Source organism: Phocoena sinus, chromosome 11, assembly GCF_008692025.1.
Source record: "Phocoena sinus isolate mPhoSin1 chromosome 11, mPhoSin1.pri, whole genome shotgun sequence".
Taxonomy (NCBI): Eukaryota; Metazoa; Chordata; class Mammalia; order Artiodactyla; family Phocoenidae; genus Phocoena; species Phocoena sinus.
The window spans coordinates 83,522,808-83,541,963 of record NC_045773.1 but is presented as its reverse complement, the minus strand read 5'-3'; the positions used below and the strand labels follow the sequence as shown (position 1 = coordinate 83,541,963).

Sequence of the window (19,156 nt, the reverse complement as noted above, 5' to 3'; positions counted from 1 at the left end):
ATGAGCTGCGATGAAAAAGAATAATCACAGAATAAGAAACAATGCTTAACAGTTGAAAATATGAAAACTGTAATATAGAATTAAATTAACCAATAGGGCACAAATTAAGCTGTTTCTCTGGTAGAAAACAAGAGAAAATCTTAAAACATGCAGTAAAAAGATAAAATATATGAGAGAAAAGTAAGTCAGAGTCATGAAGAGATTAAAAGTGACCAATAGCCTTCTAATAGGAACCTCGAAATTTAAAAAGAGACGTAACAGAAAAAGTTAAAAAAGAGAAAATAATAGAAAAGCATTTCATATGAATCTTGGGGTTGACCTACTGAAATTGATATGGATGAATGGGTAAAGGCCCACACCTCATCAGAACACCGAAAATAAAGAAAAAACATCTTAAAGAGTTCCAGACAGAATAAACAGGCTATCTTACAAGGGAACTGGAACCAATTCTTAGCATCAATCTCAATTACTAGAAACAAATGAGGTTCAGAGGGGGATTTGTTTTGGACCAAGAATTCTATATCTAGTCATTTTATCAAACAGATGCAAGGGCAGACTAAAACTGTACTCAGACGTGGACCCAGAAATTTTACCCCCAGTATTCCATATGAAAAAAGGCTTTTTGAGGAAATTCTCCAGCGTAACAAAGAAAAACAAGAAAGTATACAATACGAGGTATAAATAAGAAACTGAACCAGAAACGAAATCATAGAAGTTGTAAGAGCTGAAAGAAAGCTTTAAAAAGTTGCCACTTTGGGAAAATCTGCTTTGAGCTGCAGAATTAAAAGATACAGGATTACATTTCTTTCTCTGTGAATTCCATGATCATAATTCTATACCTGCATTTTAGTGGACTTAAAATTTTAATATCAACTTAGACAGGAAGGGAACACCTAATTATTGCTACACTAAAAAAATTTACATTTTGGAAATTTTAATGTAAAAGTAATGAAACTAATTAAAATTAGGAGTTGAAGTGGGAGAAAGGTGAGTGGTAGTATAAGTATACTAAGTTTTTACTTTTTGTTTCATGGAATAGTCTATATTCTATAATTCATAAATAAAAAATACAGATGTAAATCTACTATTTAAAGTTAAAATGGAAGCCACTAAAAGAATTAAAACAGAGGGTTTTCAAAAATGTTTATTTCAGCAGATTGAGAGGAACTGACTGGTAGGGAAAGTTTTGTCATTTGAGACCATTTTGTATGGTTTGTTCTATTTTCTTACCTTGGGCAGATGTCATTTTAATTTTTTAATTAATTCTTACCTTGGGCAGATGTCAATTTAATTCTTTGGTTTTGGTATCAGGGTAACACTCATCTCATAGAATGACTTTGGAAGTGTTTCTTCCTCTTCGGTTTTTTGGTATACTTTGAGAAGGATAAGTGTTAAGTTTTCTCTCAGTATTTGGTAGAATTCACCTGTGAAGCCATCTGGTCCTGGACTTCTGTTTGTTGGGAGTTTTTTTTTTTTTATTACTGATTTCATTTCATTACTGGTAATTCATCTGTTCATATTTTTTATTTCTTACTGATTCAGTCATGGGAGATTGTATGTTTCTAGGAATTTATTTCTTCTAGATTGTTCATTTTATTGGTGTATATTTGTAGTAATCTCTTATTGTTTGTATTTCTGTAATGTCACTTGTAACTTCTCTTTCATTTCTGATTTATTTATTTGAGCCCTCTCTCTCTTTTTTCTTGATTAGTCTGGCTAAAGGTTTATCAGTTTTGTTGATATTTTCAAAGAGCCAGCTCTTAGCTTCATTAATCTTTTCTTTTCTTTTTTTTTTTTTTTTTTCTCTATTTCTTTTATTTCCACTCTGATCTTTAGGATTTCTTTCCTTCTACTAACTTTGGTTTTGTTTGTTCTCCTTTTATGAGTTCCTTTAGGTGCAGAGTTACGTTATTTATTTGAGATTGTTCTTGTTTCCCAGGATAGGCTTGTATTGCTATAAACATCCCTCTTAGAACTGCTTTTGCTGCGTCCCGTAGATTTTGGATCATTGTGTTTCCATTTTCATTTGTGTACAGGTGTTTTTTGATTTCCTCTTTGACTTCTTCAGTGATCCATTGCTTGTTTAGTTGCATATTGTTTAGCCTCCACATGTTTGTGGTTTTGCACTTTTTTTCTTGTAGTTGATTTCTAGTCTTATACTGATCAGAAAAGATGCTTGGTATGCTTTCAATCTTCTTAAATATATTGAGAATTGTTTTGTGGCCCAGCATGTGATCTGTCCTGGAGCACGTTCCATGTGCTCTTGGAAAGAATATGTATTTTACTGCTTTGGGATGGAGTGTCATTTTAATTTTTTGTTGTTCCTTTTTCTTAAAAGAGAATGAAGTAACGATGTCCATAATAAATGAGTTGTGTGTAATATTTAAGTAGGTAAAATTATATGGATGACTGCGTAGATATACATAGAGATTTGTGAAAGAGTGTTCACTAAAATGTTAATGATGGTTCTCTCAGGTGCTGTGATTAGGTGATTTTTATTCTCTTATACTTCACAGTATTGTTTGAATGCTTTACAGTAAGCATGTATTATTTATATAAGAAAAAGTAAAGCGATACGGTTAAGAAAAAGATAAACAGTAATTATGAATATTAGTGAAGTAACAGGGAGTTTTGAGAAGGAAAACATTATTTTGATCTTACCAGTGCCTTAAAAAATCTAAATTTTTTTCCTGCAGCGGACCAATATTAGCCTTTAGTACTTTATGGTTTACTGTTATTTCCTGGTTTTAGTGTTTAACATTAAAAGCAATGAGAGTGCTAAAATCTTACATAGAACCTTTGCCTTGGGTTCCTTTATGAGCTACCATAATGCAGGCTTTTCTCAATACAATATCCTTTAAACTTTTTTACTCATTTACAGGGGTTTTGCTCATCCAAAAAAATTACTGCCACAACCTTTAATGCTAATTCTTAAAAGTAGGTTTCGTCTTCTCAATCAAGAGGAAATTATACACAGGAGGCATATACAGATGTTTCATTCTGCATGGGTGAATAAATCGTTCTGAATTATTTGAGTCATTATGTAGTAGGTATACTGCCACCTTTTTGCTTTAGGGATTTCTTAGGACATGATGATTAGCAGTTTTCAGACTTTAATTGTTTCAGTGACCTTAGGGAGAGATTTATCTCCTTCTTATTGAAACTTCTTATTGAAGTTTCCAGAAATAGGAACACAGAAAGAATAGACCCTCTGTGACTACTTCTGCCAACCGCATAGCCAGTCATCATTCCCGGTGACACTGAGGGATTAAATATGTTTCAGTGAAACATTGAAGTCTCATAATTGTTCGCATATTTGATTTTGTCTCTGGTCTTTGTTTAGGAAAGACCTTCACATGACGACACTCCACCTCTGACCTTCACATGACTCAACATTCCACCTCTGCTTTTTTTTTTTTTCCACCTCTGCTTTTGATCGCTTCTTTTCCATCTTATAAACCCTCTTACTCAAGAGTTAGCAAACTTCTTCTATAAAAAACCAAACAGTAAATAGGCTTTACAGCCTGTATGGTCTCTGTTGCAACTACTCAGCTGTGCTATTGTAGAGCAAAAACAGCCATAGACAATATCTTCATGAATGAGTGTGGCTGTTCCAATAAAACTTTATTTACAAAGACAGGCCCAGAATTGATAACCTATGCTAAGCCTTCTCACCCTTAAAAGAAAAAACAAAACAATTTTATTGCCTAGGCCTATTTACTTAGCACACTCTCTTTCCTTCCTTTCATGTGCAGGTTTTTATACTTGCTTTCATGACTTCTTTGCTACCCACTCACTTTGCAACCTTTCAGAATGTGCCCTCTGTCCCAATCTGTCTGCCGAGATGGCTCTCAATGGACCTGGTCACCGAGTCAGAGGCCTTTTCTCCCTCTTCGTCTTTTGATGAAAGGAGGCCGTCCGTATGTGTAGTGGTCAGGAACTTGGGCTGTCAAGTCAGATGACCTGGATTTAAGTACAGGCTCTGCTATTCCCTCTCGGTGGGAACTGTTGTTAGTCATTTACTAACCTCTTTATGGCTTGATTTCATCTGTAAATATGGGGAAAATGACTCAGAAGGTGCTGTGACAATTCAGTGAGGTGATGCGTGCAAAGTACTTGGCTCCTCACTGGTAAACATTGTTTGTAGCTATATTTTTATTATCACGATTATTATCATTATTATAGACTGTTTCATCCTTCTTAAGACGCACTTCTTGGTTCATCCAACAGTGTGCTGTTCTGAATATTTTTCTGCTGCTCTTTGTCTCCTTCCTACATAACTTTCTCGTTTTATCCTTCAAATGCAATCATTTTTCAGAGTTTTGTACTTAGTGCTATATGATCTGCTTCTGCCATTTTTAACTCTCTCATCTGTGGATGACTCCTGGATCTGTCCTCTCAGTCCCTGTTTCTTTCCAGAAAATCCTTTTTTCCAACTGCTTCTTCAGCATCTTCATGCAGATGGCCCTCTGATATAGCACGGTCACTAAGACCAAACTCATCCCTTGGAACAACCAATTTTGCCGTTTCTCTCAGTGACATCATCATTCGCTGAGGATAGAGCTCCTGGAGTCATCTTGGATGCCTCGTTTGCTTTCTTCATCCAAGGTCACTATTCACTGCCCATTTACCTTCAAGGTGTCTTTTACAGCCATTCTTTTCTTTCTGTTTCTATTGCCTCTCCTCTTGTTAAAGCTTTTTATTAACTCCCTCCTATGTCTTCTTTTACAAGCACTGCAAAAACTAGTTTATTCATCTTCTATGTCTCCTTGTGCTTTTTTTTTTTTTTACATCTTTATTGGAGTATAATTGCTCCACAATGGTGTGTCAGCCTCTGCTCTACAACAAAATGAATCAGATATACATATACATATGTTCCCATATCTCTTCTCTCTTGCGTCTCCCTCCCTCCCACCCTCCCCATCCCACCCCTCTAGGTGGTCACAAAGCACCAAGCTGATCTCCCTGTGCTATGCGACTGCCTCCCACTAGCTATCCATTTCACGTTTGGTAGTGTACACATGTCCATGCCACTCTCTCACTTTGTCACAGCCTATCCTTCCCCCTCCCCACATCCCCAAGTCCATTCTCCTGTAGGTCTGTGTCTTTATTCCTGTCTTACCCCTAGGTTCTTCATGACATTTTTTTTCCTTAAATTCCATATATATGTGTTAGCATACAGTATTTGTCTTTCTCTTTCTGCCTTACTTCACTCTGTATGACAGACTCTAGGTCCATCCACCTCACTACAAATAGCTCAATTTTGTTTCTTTTTATGGCTGAGTAATATTCCATTGTATATATGTGCCACATCTTCTTTAGGTTGTTTCCACCTCCTGGCTATTGTAACTAGAGCTGCAATGAACATTTTGGTAGATGACTCTTTTTGAATTATGGTTTTCTCAGGGTCTGCGCCCAGTAGTGGGATTGCTGGGTCATATGGTAGTTCTATTTGTAGTTTTTTAAGGAACCTCCATACTGTTCTCCATAGTGGCTGAACCAATTCACATTCCCGCCAGCATTGCAAGTGTTCCCTTTTCTCCACACCCTCTCCAGCATTTATTGTTCGTAGATTTTTTGATGATGGCCATTCTGACTGGTGTGAGATGATATCTCATTGTAGTTTTGATTTGCATTTCTCTAATGATTAATGATGTTGAGCATTCTTTCGTGTGTTTGTTGGCAGTCTGTGTATTTTCTTTTCTCCTTGTGCTTTTTACAGCCCTTTTCCTTTGTATCAGGGAAGCAGAGTCACTGTGAGTGTTATGGGGTAAGAAATTTTTAGATCTTCACAATTGTGGGAGAAGCTGGAGGAATAGATGTTCTATGCCTTGTACACGGTGTTTGAACTCCTTAGCCTGTGCCTGAGTCTTACACAGTCTTGCCTCAACTCAGCATTCCAATCTGATCTCCCACAATAAGGTACCTCTGTTCCTAATCAGGAAATAGGAATCACGAGTGGCTGGATATGCCATTGCTTTTATGTTCATTCTTTGCTTTTAAAATTCCCTTCTCTTTTCTCAGTTTGTAGAAATCTTTCAGGACCCAGTCTAAAAGCTACCTTCAACATCAGCTACATGTGATCCCTCCCTTGACTGAAATCCTTTAGAACTTTCTGTCATTTATTTAGTCATCGAATAAACACTTATAAGGGTCTGTGATATGGCAGGCACTGTTACAGGAGATGGAGCTTTGGCAGTGAACAAAATGTACCTGTCTTTGTGGATATTACATTATGCAAACTTTATATCTTGTGTTATTGTTAATATGTCTTTCCACTTCTAGATTTTTACGTTGCTTGGTGGCAAAGGGTATATCTTACTCAGGACTGTATCTCATTCAGTGCAAGGTGTTGAGTATATTTCTTTTGAATTGAATAAAGAAATAGATGTGGAGGAAGATAAAATTTTCCACGAGTAAGCTATTTGCTGGGACTGAGAACGGTTGTAACAAGTTGCAAGCAACCAAAGATAGCATTTATTGCTAATGGTTCTAAGTTCTGCACTTGGGTTCTATAGCCCAGTATGTTTGGAAAAGCCTAAGTGGTCACCACCAAGTGACATTTGAGTTGCTGTGTGATTTAGTTGCCAAAGAAGCCAATTTGACTTATACCACATAAATGAAAGTATATTTTCTACGTTAAGAAAGGTGATAGCCCCGTTCAGCTTACTGATCCACTCTTCCTGTGTTACAATCTATTTTATTGAGGGGGGGGGCATGTTTTGTGATGGTCTTAGATGGAGGAAGAATTCAGAGAAGTGACCTGGGGTGGACGGGGGGGGTGGCAGTCAGGGACCACACAATGGTGTCACATTAGAATGGTAGAAGGAACTGGGAATGTCAATCCTGAAGAAGAAAAGATTAGAGAAGAAAAGATAGTTGTGTTCAAACATGGGCAAGACTGTCACATGGAAGAGAGCTTGTGACTGTTCAGAGTGCTCTCAAGGGGGAAGACATGTGACCTGTAGAAGAACATGGGAAGACAGATGAGGGCTCAAAGAAGACCAAGTCCAAGTACATTTCCTTGGAAAAAAGTGAGCTTCTCAAACTATGGCAGTTAACAACTTTCCTGGGGTGCTTTAGAAAATGGAACACTAGGGCTTAGGGTAAAGTAGGGAGTTGAAAATCAAGAGCCCAAATGCAGTCATCTACCCTGAGGTCTTTCATTACCAAAGAGGTGACAGTCTTTCAGACTGCAGTTTCCTTTGTTTTTATTTGTGTATCTTAGGGACTTGAATATGAACTGAGAGTCAAAATCCTTGGTTTCCTGTTTTCAAAATCTCCAGTTGGTCCTCTGTGTAATTGTTCTGTGTCATCTTAAGTAGTTGCACTTTTCTGGGCCTTGAGGTCTTTAGTTGCAAAGCATCTGAATGTGATCTGTTGGGCTGTGCTGAACCTTAGCAAGTGTGTGTACAGAAGAATCTTTGAGACTTGTGAGATTTAATGTCTTATTTGAATCGAAGAACGAAATTTTTATGTTTCTTTTGGATGTGATTTTAAAAGTTCTACTTAAAGACCATTTTGCTGAGTTCATTTGGACCCTCTCTCCTTGGTGTATGCTTAATGGCACACGCTTCAAGGGTCTCTGGCCTCTCAGGATTATTAAAGATGATCAGTTTTATGGTACCACATCCACATGCCTCTCAAATTAGTCTTTTGTGGCCTCAGATGTATATCAGTTCCTTTCTTAGTATGGGGTTCATTTTGTTTCTTGAAATTAGGTGTTCATTCTTGGTGAGATATGAATTATTGATGACCATTTTTGTTTCAGAAAGCACAGATCAATACAATAGTTGGAAGAGCTGGAATTTATGTCAATTAAGATTAAAAAAAACATAGTTCTCTTCAGGACTCTGTGTAAATGCAGAAAATTAAGATGTGATCCCTGCCTACAAGCTTAGATTTTGGTTAGGGAGATGATTATTATATGAGAAGCATTATTCATGTAACTTCTTTTTCCTACGAGAGTTGCACATAGCTCGCTTATGTAGCCTCAGTACATTTTACAGTCATAGGAGCTGTTCATTTTTTTTTTTTTTTACTTTTATTTGCATTTATTTTTTGTGTCATTTATTAGTAGGCCATAAGTTTTTGTTTCTTCAGTTTCTTCTGGGATATCTTTTTCATCTGTGCAACCTCCTCTTCTGGTTTAGGAACAATCTGTTCTTTTTCAGTGAAGATCATCTCAGTGTGGCAGAGAGAGCTCACGTATGGGTTGATCTGACCATGAGCTCTGTAAGTCCTGCACCCTATCCTGGGGGCTTTGTTCACCTGGATGTGCTCAGTGACCAGAGAATTTACATGTAAGCCCTTAAGTTCAGCATTACTCTCTGCATTTTTGAGCATGTGCAGTAAAAATTCAGCACTCTTTTTTGGGCCACCAACCCTGCGTCCAGCCCCATTGTTTGGCCTGGCCACACCTACCAGCTCCACCACTGTAAGGGCGGAATGGCACACATTGCTTCTTTAAAGTGACATCCTTCAGATACTTGGTGGCTTTTCGGATATGTGTACCCTTAATGGCCTGGGCAGTTTCACAAGTGTTCTTAAAGTGAACGTGAAGATTTGAACCTCTCGACTTGCATGATTTTGTGGGGTTTTCTGGGTCAGGTGAATAACGAACCATTTTTAGAGGTCATACATCAACATTAGCATCACTGACCCTTTGTCAAGAGACTAAGTGCTTTGAGTGATGTTATTTTACTGGGTTGTCTTCATCATACACTAGAAAAGAAGATGGAGTAGACGTTACGAACCTGATTTTTTAAAAGAGAAAGGCAGGAGAACTGGTGATGCTGCAGCAGGTAGACGCGGGCTCTATAATCAGACCTTCAGTTTGCTGAGCAGTGTAGTAAAGTTTCTATTATGGTGGAATTTATGGGGGAAGGAGGGCTCATTTTGGCTTCCTATAGCTGTTATACCAAATAATTCAAACTAAACAGAGAAGTGTGAATTTAAATAAAAGAGGTTGTTGCTGGATCGTCACCTCTGCTGAATGAATTATCAGGAAGGATACGACTTGATATGTAGGGTCTCTGGGGAATAAATAGTATTTTTTTAAAGAATAGACAACCTGCAGCTCAGATCAACACATATATATGGAATCTAAAAAAGAAAAAAAAATGGTACTGATGAACCTAGTGGCAGGGCAGGAATAAAGATGTAGACATGGAGAATAGACTTGAACACCTGAGGTGGAGGGGTGGGAAGCTGGGATGAAGTGAGAGAGTAGCATTGACATATATACACTACCAAGTGTAAAATGGATGGCTAGTGGGAAGCAGCCGCACAGCACAGGGAGATTAGCCTTGCGATGACCTAGAGGGGTGGGATAGGGAGGGTGGGAGGGAGGCTCAAGAGGGAGGGGATATGGGGATATGTGTGTGCGTGTGGCTGATTCGCTTTGTTGTACAACAGAAACTAACACAGTATTGTGAAGCAATTATACTCCAATAAAGATCTACTAAAAAAATATTGGAGAAACTTTTAAAACCACCCTGTAGTTGTCTTTTTGTTCAGATAGCTTTGTTCACGTTTCTCTTTATACATACAAATAGAATAGAGCATAATCTTACCCTTCTGTACTAGTTTTTGTCCACAGTAGTGATCTGCCAGTACCCTGTGGGTTTTATGTTTAAATCCATGAAACATCTGAACGTGATTCAGATGTAATTAACATGGGAGAAGGACCTTAATAGAATAGAAACTAGATGTTATTAACTTTATTATTGCCTATGTTAATATAATAAAACCTCAGCTTATGCTTGTTTTGGTAGAAAATTACCTGATATAATTGAACTAATTAAAAAATATTAATTTCCAGGGATGTTCTGATTTCCGTAATATTGAGACCAACTGGCTGTGGGCATCATTTTGTCATCAGCTGCCTCAGAGTTGTACATCTCCTTTTTCTGTTTCCTCAGTACCCAGCACTATGTCTGACACATAGAGGGTACTCAATAAAAATTAATGAAGGAGAGTTGCTATCAAGCACAATGTCACTGAGTAGCTATGAGATTCTGAATCATCGAGAAATATTCACTTTTGTTCTACATGCTGCATTTCCTAAGGCAGGAGAGGGGACCAAAACCCCTTACATGTTTGTTTGGAATTAACGTTGCTAAAGGTTTCTTATAGAAATAGATAAATTAATAATTGGCTATAAGCTGTCTTCTTGAAGATTCCAGTTAGGAGAAGTATTCATCCTCATTCAGTGTTTCCTTTTGTCGGAACATTGGCTGTGCTGACTTGGGTGCTTGCTCTCCTTGTTACGTGTGGAGCAGATGATTGACAGAATATGTGTGAAAGTACAAGATCATCTCAACTCTTTACGAAACTGTGGGGGAGATGCTGTCCAGGAAGATCTAAAATCAGCAGAAAGGCTCATGCGTGATGCGAAGAACTCTAAAACGGTGAGTTTCACTTCCAGCTACGAGTCCTGTGGAATAAAAAGACTTTAAACTTCTTAAACTAGTTTTAGAAACTAGTTCTAACTAAATTTACTTTTCTACCCGATTTCAAGGTTACTAACAAGTGGCAAGGTGAACTGAGTTAGTCTTTGCCTCCTTTCTGTACCCGTGCTAATTACCAATAATCAAAATACAGTTGTCCCTCAGAATCTGCGAGGGGATTGGTTCCAGGACCCCCTGCAGATACCAAACTCTGTGGATGCTCAAATCCCTTATATAGAAAATGGTGTAGCACAGGTGGGCCTCCTTATCCGCGGGTTCTGCAGCCTCGGATACAGCCAGCCGGCTGTATAGAATTAAAAGCAGAGGGTCAGTGTGATTTACAAAGGGTATAATCAGGTTCTAGGTAACTGGGAGGTAGTTGTAGTTTCAGTGAGTAGCAACTCATTGCACGTGATTCTACTGCCAAACTGATAGCACGAAATTCTCCTCTGTCACCTCTGAAAGGAAGCTTCTCTCAACTTAGACTGTGGTCCCCAAAGTGTGACTTCATAGAGAAAGGACTAACTGGGAGTCAGAAAACCTGGGATCTGGTCCAGGCTCTGCTATTAGAATCACACAGTCATTAAATTTTATAAGTAGGAGGAACCTCGTGGATTAGTCAAATACTCTCACCCCCGAGATGAAGACATTAAGGCACAAACAGGTAAGGTACTGTTCTTCTGGGTTTAAAGCTGGACCTCAGTTTTTTAATTGGTATAAAGGGCCTTTCATCAAGACGATCTTTGTTTATCTCTAGTATTTCTCAACCCTGTTTTATGAACTCTGCAGTGACTTTGGTGCTTATTTAAATATTTATTATGGAGAGGTTACTTTTATTTTTCTTACAGTTGTTACCAAATTTATACCACGTTGGTGGTGCATCTTGGGCGGGAGCCAGTGGCTTGTTATCCAGTCCAATTCAGGAGACCCTGGAATCAATGGCCGGAGAAGTTACGAGAGTTGTAGATGAACAACTCAAGGTTTGTGGTTTCTGTTATTTTGGAAAATGGAATCGTTATGACTTAACTATGTATGATAGCATTTCATACCATGCTATCCTATATCTTATAGGCGCGTGTGTGCGCGCACGTGTGCACATGTAGTACAAATTGAATACCGTGCCTCTCCCAGCTTCATCTGTAGTTTTTGGAATAACTTTTTGCATAATAAGGTCGAGTAAAACCTATCAAATTTAATTTTGTTTTTGATGGTAAATCTCTAACCGTATTTAACGTATGACAGGTTGCCACTGATAAGGGAAAGATTGATTTTTGCTTAGAAAGAGAAGTCTGCTTCATGAAAAAATATCTCCTGTTACTACATTCGATTTAGAGAATGGGAGAGATGACGGAGCTCTGTGCTCACACAAGCTGCTGCGTATATGGAGAGTTTGCCACTAGGTAAAGAGCTGGTTGAAAGATTAAAGAGGGATTTAGAATGAAGTTACAAGGCACCCAAAGTAGCAGAGACTTGTCTATAGGCTCATAGGTTGAAAAAAAAAAAAAAAGTCTTTGAAATTTAAGTGACGAGAGTAACCTAAGACCAGCTTTTTCCTAAGGTAACTTCAAAAAACAGCTACAGCAGAAGACATTTCACTTTCTGAAAGTTTTCATCATTTTCAATCTGTTCAAGGATGCCTTAAAAAGACCTTGTCTAAATTTCTGTGTTTATTTGGTTCGTTTTCTTCTGAGAACACAATTGCTATAGCTCAGAGGGATTTGATGAGCAGCTCAGTCATAACTTTGCAACATGCTAATTATTCTGTTTGTAAATTTAATTAACGTGGGAGAGAACGTTGTGGATTATTTAGGCGTTTAAGCCCTTTCTTCCTGTAGTACAATACAGAGAGACTCTTGTGTATCATTTTTATTTTACTTAACCGTGGTTATTTTGAATACATTCTGAGCAAAGACAAAGGGGTAGGAAAAGGATTGGTTGGTTGATAGAGAGTTCTGCTAGATCAGTTGTTACCTAACAGCACTTGTTTTATCCTCCATGAAGGATCAAATATGTAAAAAGGATACTTTCTTACACATTTAAAATAAAGTCATCTTTGTTGCTGATTTACTTCTGACTGTAAAAAATGAAACTACTCTTTGTGAAACATTTGAACAGTAAAAATCACTTGAAATCCCGGAGACAGCATCATTTTTAATATTTTAGTGAATTTCCAAACATTCTCTGTCTACACACACAATTTTACGTATGTGATCATACTACATGTACTTTTTTTATATTTGGTACAATATCGTGAATACAATTCTAGATCAGTGAGTACTCATCAATCATCCTTTTAGTGGCTACATGGTATTTCATTGTATAGATGTCCCAGTGTACTGGAGAAGCTCAGTCCTCCTCTGTGTCTCTCCTTTACTTTCACACAGAACTCCTCACTTTTGACACTTCTGGTCACCAGATGTGAGGGGCTCCCCCCCCGCCCCCCCCCCCCCCCCCCCCCCCGAGCTGGGTGTCCTACTATTTAACTCAATTCAGACACTATCTACCTGGAGATAGCATTAGATCCCACAGTTTAAGGTCTCAGTCCCACAAAGACTGCCCCCGCCCCACTTCAGATACCAACTGGAAGTCCAGTTTGTACCTGAGCTCCCGACCAATTGGCAGTAAACCGGAGGTTCTTATAACCCCTCCTCCAATTCAATTAACTTGCCAGAGTGGCTCCCAGAACTCGGGGAAACACTTAATGTTTACCAGTTTATTAAAGGATATGATAAAAGATATAGATGAACAGCCAGATGGAAGAAATATACAGGTCAAGGTATGTGGGAAACGTTTCAGGGCTTCCATGCTGTCTTGGAGCACACCGCTCTCCCGCACCTCCACGTGTTCACCAACCCTCTGAACCCATAGTTTTGGGGTTTTGATGGAGGCTTCGTCATGTAGCCATGGCCAGTCATTAACTCCATTTTTAGCCCTCCTTAGGAGGGGGGTGTGGAGCTGAAAATTCCAAGCTTCTAATCATGGCTTGGTCTTTCCAGTGACCAGCCCTCATCCAGGAGCCATCCAAGAGCCCACCCAATAAAGCAAAAGACACCCCCACCACCCAGGAAATTACAAGGGTTTCAGGAGCCCTGTGTCAGGAACCAGGATCAAGGACCAAATATTAGAACAAAAGATGCTCCTAGTGTTCTTATCACTTAGGAAATTACAAGGGTTTCGGGAGCTCTATGCCAGGAACTGGGGGCAGAGACCAATATATATTTTCTATTATCTCACAGCCAGCATAATTTATTTTCTAATTTCTGATTAATCCTATTAGAGTCAATGCCTGTAGTTGATCCATTCCGAGGTCAAATGGTACACACATTTTATATGTTCGTATGTATTCACAAACTGTTTTCCAGTAGTGTACCCAGTTGCTTGTTTTGTCACACCCTCACCAATACTAAGCATTTTAACGTTTTAATATTTTTATATTTTAATATTTGTCAGTGTAACAGGTTAAAAAAAATCTCATTTTGTCTTTTGGATTTCTTTAATAGCCAGTGATGCATCAAGTAATTTTATTATCCATTTGTATTTCTTCTTTTGTAAATTACATATTTGTATCTATTGCCTTTTTCCTTTAAAGTTTTTGTAAGAATTCCCTATATACTAAGAATGGACTGTCATTTAAATCAGCATGAAACGTTGCAATTGGAACTTTCCTGTCAGCTTCCTATGGGCACTTGTTTCAACTGGTCTAAACCACAAGTTATCCCTTGAAATTTTGGTCCATTTCCTCCCCAGCACACCAGATGGTTGGAATTGACTCTTGCCAGTCATTCTTGGAAGGGAGTAGAAGGCAGAGGTCTAAAGTAAAAGGCATTTGAGTTTTTAAAAGCCTGAAATAATAACAATATATTTAGGACCAAAAATATTTTTCTGTAAATAGACATTCCCCAGATTTTTTGAGGCTGACCTTTCTGGCCCCTTGTCAGTGTCACCAGTGTTCTCCGTTCATTACAGCTTCCTTATTTGCCAGTGTCATCACCTGCTTTTCTCATTCTATCTCTGAGGTCCCAGGCTCCCAAATGCCCTGATTATTTCTCTTCCCCACTCCCTTGTTTTCTTTACTCTCAATCCTTTTGAGTTGCAAGTTCTCTTCCCTTCAGGGACTTCTGGCATGAATCAAAGCAAATCCTCAACCACAACTTCTTAATTAAATGTTACTTATTAATTTCCCTTTCACTGAGTTCACAGTTTTTGATACTTTCAACAGACTATAGACAGTTACTTCCTTTCTTTTTCCTTCCAGTTGACCTGACAAGTGGACATCATTTTATGATTAAAAAAAAAAAATTCCCATTTATCTATTTATATAGCTTTCCGGCACCTTGATTTCCTTAAAATTATGTAGGAAAAGAATGTATTTTTACTACAATCAATATTCAGTTTCTTAAATTAAACAACTGTGTCCTTATTTATTTCACTAGTAGTAGTATATTTTGTTTGGTTAAAAAAGAGTCCTTTCTCTATTTCTGAAATTCTCTAAGATTAACATGTTACGCTAGCAAAAGCTAAAGTGAATGTACTTTTTTGTAAAAAATATGTTTTTATTGTAGTGAATTAAAAATAATGGGACTAGCAAGCCTGGATTTGTGACCTGGGTTTGCTACTAGCTGTTTGCTCCAAGCAAGTCACCTAATTTGTTGGGACTCAGCCTCCTTGTGCAGGATTGTCTTGGTCTCGAGATAATTAGGGAGATTTTATCCTTAATATTTACTCATCCTGTATCATGGCCAGCAGTACACATTTTGAATTCTGGATAAGAATAAGTTCAAATAGCTCTTTGAGTCATCTTTCAAAAAAATACTAGTTCAGAAAAGCCAAAGAAATGGCCGGAAGAGCCAGCCTTCTTAGCAAACTTCCTGGAGGAGAAGAAAGCAGTAAGTGTGGAGAGAGTCCTTCTTTGAAACGAAGTGATATTTTCTCTGGACTGGCCTGTTTTAGGTGTTTTTAAACGACAACTCACCTCCTGTTTTCCTTGTTTTTCATCCTAACATTTATTCCTGGGGTAATCGTAGATGAATAAGTGGGATTTGAATGTTTTAACATAAGGGAACTTTCATTTTCCCCTTCTGGACTTAAATTTTAGAATGCTTGTTTTGGCCTTGAAAATGCTTCATTTCCCTCAGGGCTTCAACTGTGAAATACCAGGGCTTCACTGGTAAATATCAGGTTTACCAAGGAAATGAGGCCTGAGGGGTGTAGGTGGCATTTTGGCAAGTACTAACTCAGTTTGCTGGGAGAGTTCTCTGAGTTTTCTTATTTTCCTACATTTTATATAATATTTTCCAAAGCAAAAGAAAGAGAAATTTCAGAGCACTTCAGTGTGGAAGTTGTATTTACTTGTAATGAATTACAGCTAGTCATTTGTTCACTGCAAGAATATGTGAGCATAGCTGCCATGTTAAGGATATTAACTCAATTTATTTTACAAATATTGTACAAGGTTTAAGTACCATTAGTTATTTTTACAGTTAAGAAATATAGATTCTCCTAACTATCATTTGGAAGATACATGCAAAATGAAATCTGATTATCACATTTCAAACACAGGGCCTGCTCATTTAAGTTGTCTCAAGGTAGTGCACGTAGACTCACAAAGTGGAGAATATGTAAGAAAAGTTAAGAAACATGGATAGAGTGAGAAAATTTAACATAAGCCAAATTAGATTTCCGGAAGGAAAGAGAAGATAAATAGGAAGAGGTAACAATTGAGGGGATGGTGGCTGAGAATTTCAGGGATTGATGAAAGGCTAGAATCTTCAGATTCAGGAAGTCCAGCGAAACCCAGACAGGAAAGATAGAAGCAAATCCATGTCTCGAATCATGGTAATGAAAAGTGGAAAACACTGAAGACAAAGAGAAGATCTTAAAAGGAGCCAGAGGGAAGGAAAAGCCATATTACTTTAAAAAGATCAAAATTAAGACGGACAGAACAGCTCATTTCTTGATAGGAAGCTAAAAAGACAATGAAATAATATCTTCATGCTTCTGAGAGAACAAATCAAGAATTATATACTCAATAAACCTACTATTAAGAATGAGGATGAAATGAAAACATTTCATCCAAACAAAATCCAAGATAGTTTACTGCCAGTAGACCACACTAAATAAACATCTAAAGGATATGCTTTAGGACAAAGGAAACGTTATCAAAGAAAGAGGGTCTGAGCTGCAGGAAAGAATAGTGAGCAGGGAAAATGCCAAATGTGAAACATCATATGAGACAACAACAGGGATGTCTAATTTTTGCTGTCAAGTTAAGAATAAATGCAAGTAAAATACTAGAAGTGAGCATCTAAGTCAGTTAGGAGTGAGTAAAAGAAGTCTAACATCCTAGTTTTATTCTGGAAAAAACTTAAGGGATCAACATTAGATCTGGGTTGTCCATCGTCTTGTCCATTAGCCACATCTGGTCATTTAAATGCAAATTAATTAAACTTCAGTGAAATTTAAAATTCAGTTTCTCAGTTGCACTAGCCACATTTAAAGGGCTCAGTAGCCACCTGTGGCTAGTGGCTCCCATATTGCACAGCACAGGTATTCCCATCATCTCAGAAAGTTCTGTTGGACAGTGCTGCTTTAGACATGAAGTAAAGTATGCAGGTTGAAGTTTCTAGTGTAACCACCAAAACAGAGGCGGTGCACCAGGGGTCATACTGCATACCAAGAAGAGCATTAGGAAATGCTTGGGATTATTTTGGGTTGGCATGGGCAGGTAATGATCCTAAACATCCTGTAATACAAGGTTCAGTTCCACACCAGAAGGAATGCTCTCACTCAAAATCTAGTGATGCAGTAGAAAAGGAATCACTAGGACTTCCCTGGCGGTCCAGTGGTTAAGGCTCCGCGCTTCCACTGCAGGGGGCATGGGTTCGATCCCTGGTCAGGGAACTAAGATCCCGCATGCTGCACAGCGTGGCCAAAAAAAAAAAAAGGCATTACTGGAGATAAAATAGATCAGTGAATAATGACAAATGATCCAATTTGCCAGAGATAATTTCAACTGTGTGTGTATTTAATTATATGGCTTTATATATATGAGTAAGTGGACAAAATTACAAAGAAAAATTGATAACATTTACTTTTATGGTAGAGATCTTTCAAAATGACTGCCAGTAACTAATAGATCAAGTAAATAAAGTAATGATAAAGAATATTTGAAAAAATTTTTTATAATGATAAAGAATATTTGAACAATAGAATTCTCAGTTGTGACCTAGTGGACCTATGTGATCAGTGCGCCAATAATAGGAGACTATCAGTTCTTTGCAAGGATACGTGAAATATTCGACATGAGGTCTATAAGAACATCTCAACAATTTTCAAAGGTGGTATTCTCTGGTTTCATTTAAAATAAATTAGAAATTAATAACAAAATTTTAAAAGGAAAAACCCCACATGTTTATAAGTTTAAAAATTACTTGTAACCCAAGGGTCAAAGGGGAGGGCAAAATTTGAATTAGAGGATATTTATAATTAAGCAATAAAGTAGTTAGTAATCAGAACCTGTGAGATGCCGCTAAACCAGTACTTAGAGTGAAACATATGGCTTCTTCATAAGCCCAGACACTTATGAGGAGGAACAAGAAGGTTGGTAGTCTTGCCCTACCACATATTAGGACTTATCATAATTAGGACAGTATGCAGAGGCAGACAGACCAATGCTACAGAGAGATCCCAGAAATGGACCCATACATCTATGCAAATTTTCATAATGCTACCTTCAGTGAGTTATCATTGATCAATAGAAAAATGATGGACTATTCAGAACGCACATTCAGTAAGTTCCTGAGCTTATAATACTTTTTATATGTTTCTTAGAGATTGTTCCAAGAAGTGTGCTAGGCCCCGGGGAGAGAGGGTAGGGCTTCACAGTTGCTATCAGGTACAAGTTGTGTATCTGGAGTCTGGTGCCTCTGGCTCTCCATGAACTTCCAAAGTTATATGTAAAATCTCACACCAATTTTTCTGGATGAGTGTGCATCGATTCTCAAAGGCGTTCTTTGATCCCCAGGTTACTGCCTTCTTGACCGTTTTATAACACACTTGATTACTGAGGTCCCCACTGGATGCTATGAGATCATCAAATGCAGTTTGGAGTGTGAAGGGCGTGGAAGGAACAAGCAGGAACATCTCCAGGAGGTGATGCTTGAGCTGAGCTGAGTAGGGAGGCATACAGGTGATTTATTCTGGCTGCAGAGGGGAACAGGATTCTAGGCTAAGAGAACAGTTGTAGAAAGCATGGAGACAGAGCCTGGATCGTGTGGGGAACTGCCCTATAACTGGATATGAATAGTTATAAGGGGAATATAGAGATATGACAAAAAATGAGGCTAGAAAATTGAGCATTTACCAGATATTTCAGGAATTTCTATTCTGTGCTAATGAGTAATATTTTTGGCATATTTCCACTTTTGAGAAAATGTCTAGGAGTAAATTTAACATGTTTCAGAGATAGTTGTGGTGGAAGGAGTTGAGGTAGGTGGAGTGGAAGGAGAGTTGCAAATTTCTGCCCTAGTTTGGTACCATACCTCACAATAAAAACTTGGCAAGAATGGTTGATTTTGCTGTTGCAGTTACTGTTTACGTGGGGTTAATGGGAGGCCAAGCGTGTTGTAGTTGACCTTGCCATGGTAGAATATCCAGGTGGAAATTCCTAATAGGCTGTATTATATATGCATTGGATGTTTTGGGTA

General features: G+C 38.1%; 1 protein-coding gene across 4 annotated transcripts in view; it reads left to right on the top strand.

Moving 5' to 3' along the window:
* The window catches only part of CARMIL1 (capping protein regulator and myosin 1 linker 1), a 323,730-nt gene that overhangs the window by 237,661 nt on the left and 66,913 nt on the right, over positions 1–19,156 (top strand). For all 4 annotated transcript variants that reach the window (XM_032647357.1, XM_032647356.1, XM_032647355.1 and 1 more), the window contains 2 exons: positions 10,284–10,412; positions 11,300–11,431. In XM_032647357.1, the coding sequence (XP_032503248.1) occupies positions 10,284–10,412; positions 11,300–11,431 (261 nt within the window). The remainder of the gene's footprint in view (positions 1–10,283; positions 10,413–11,299; positions 11,432–19,156) is intronic.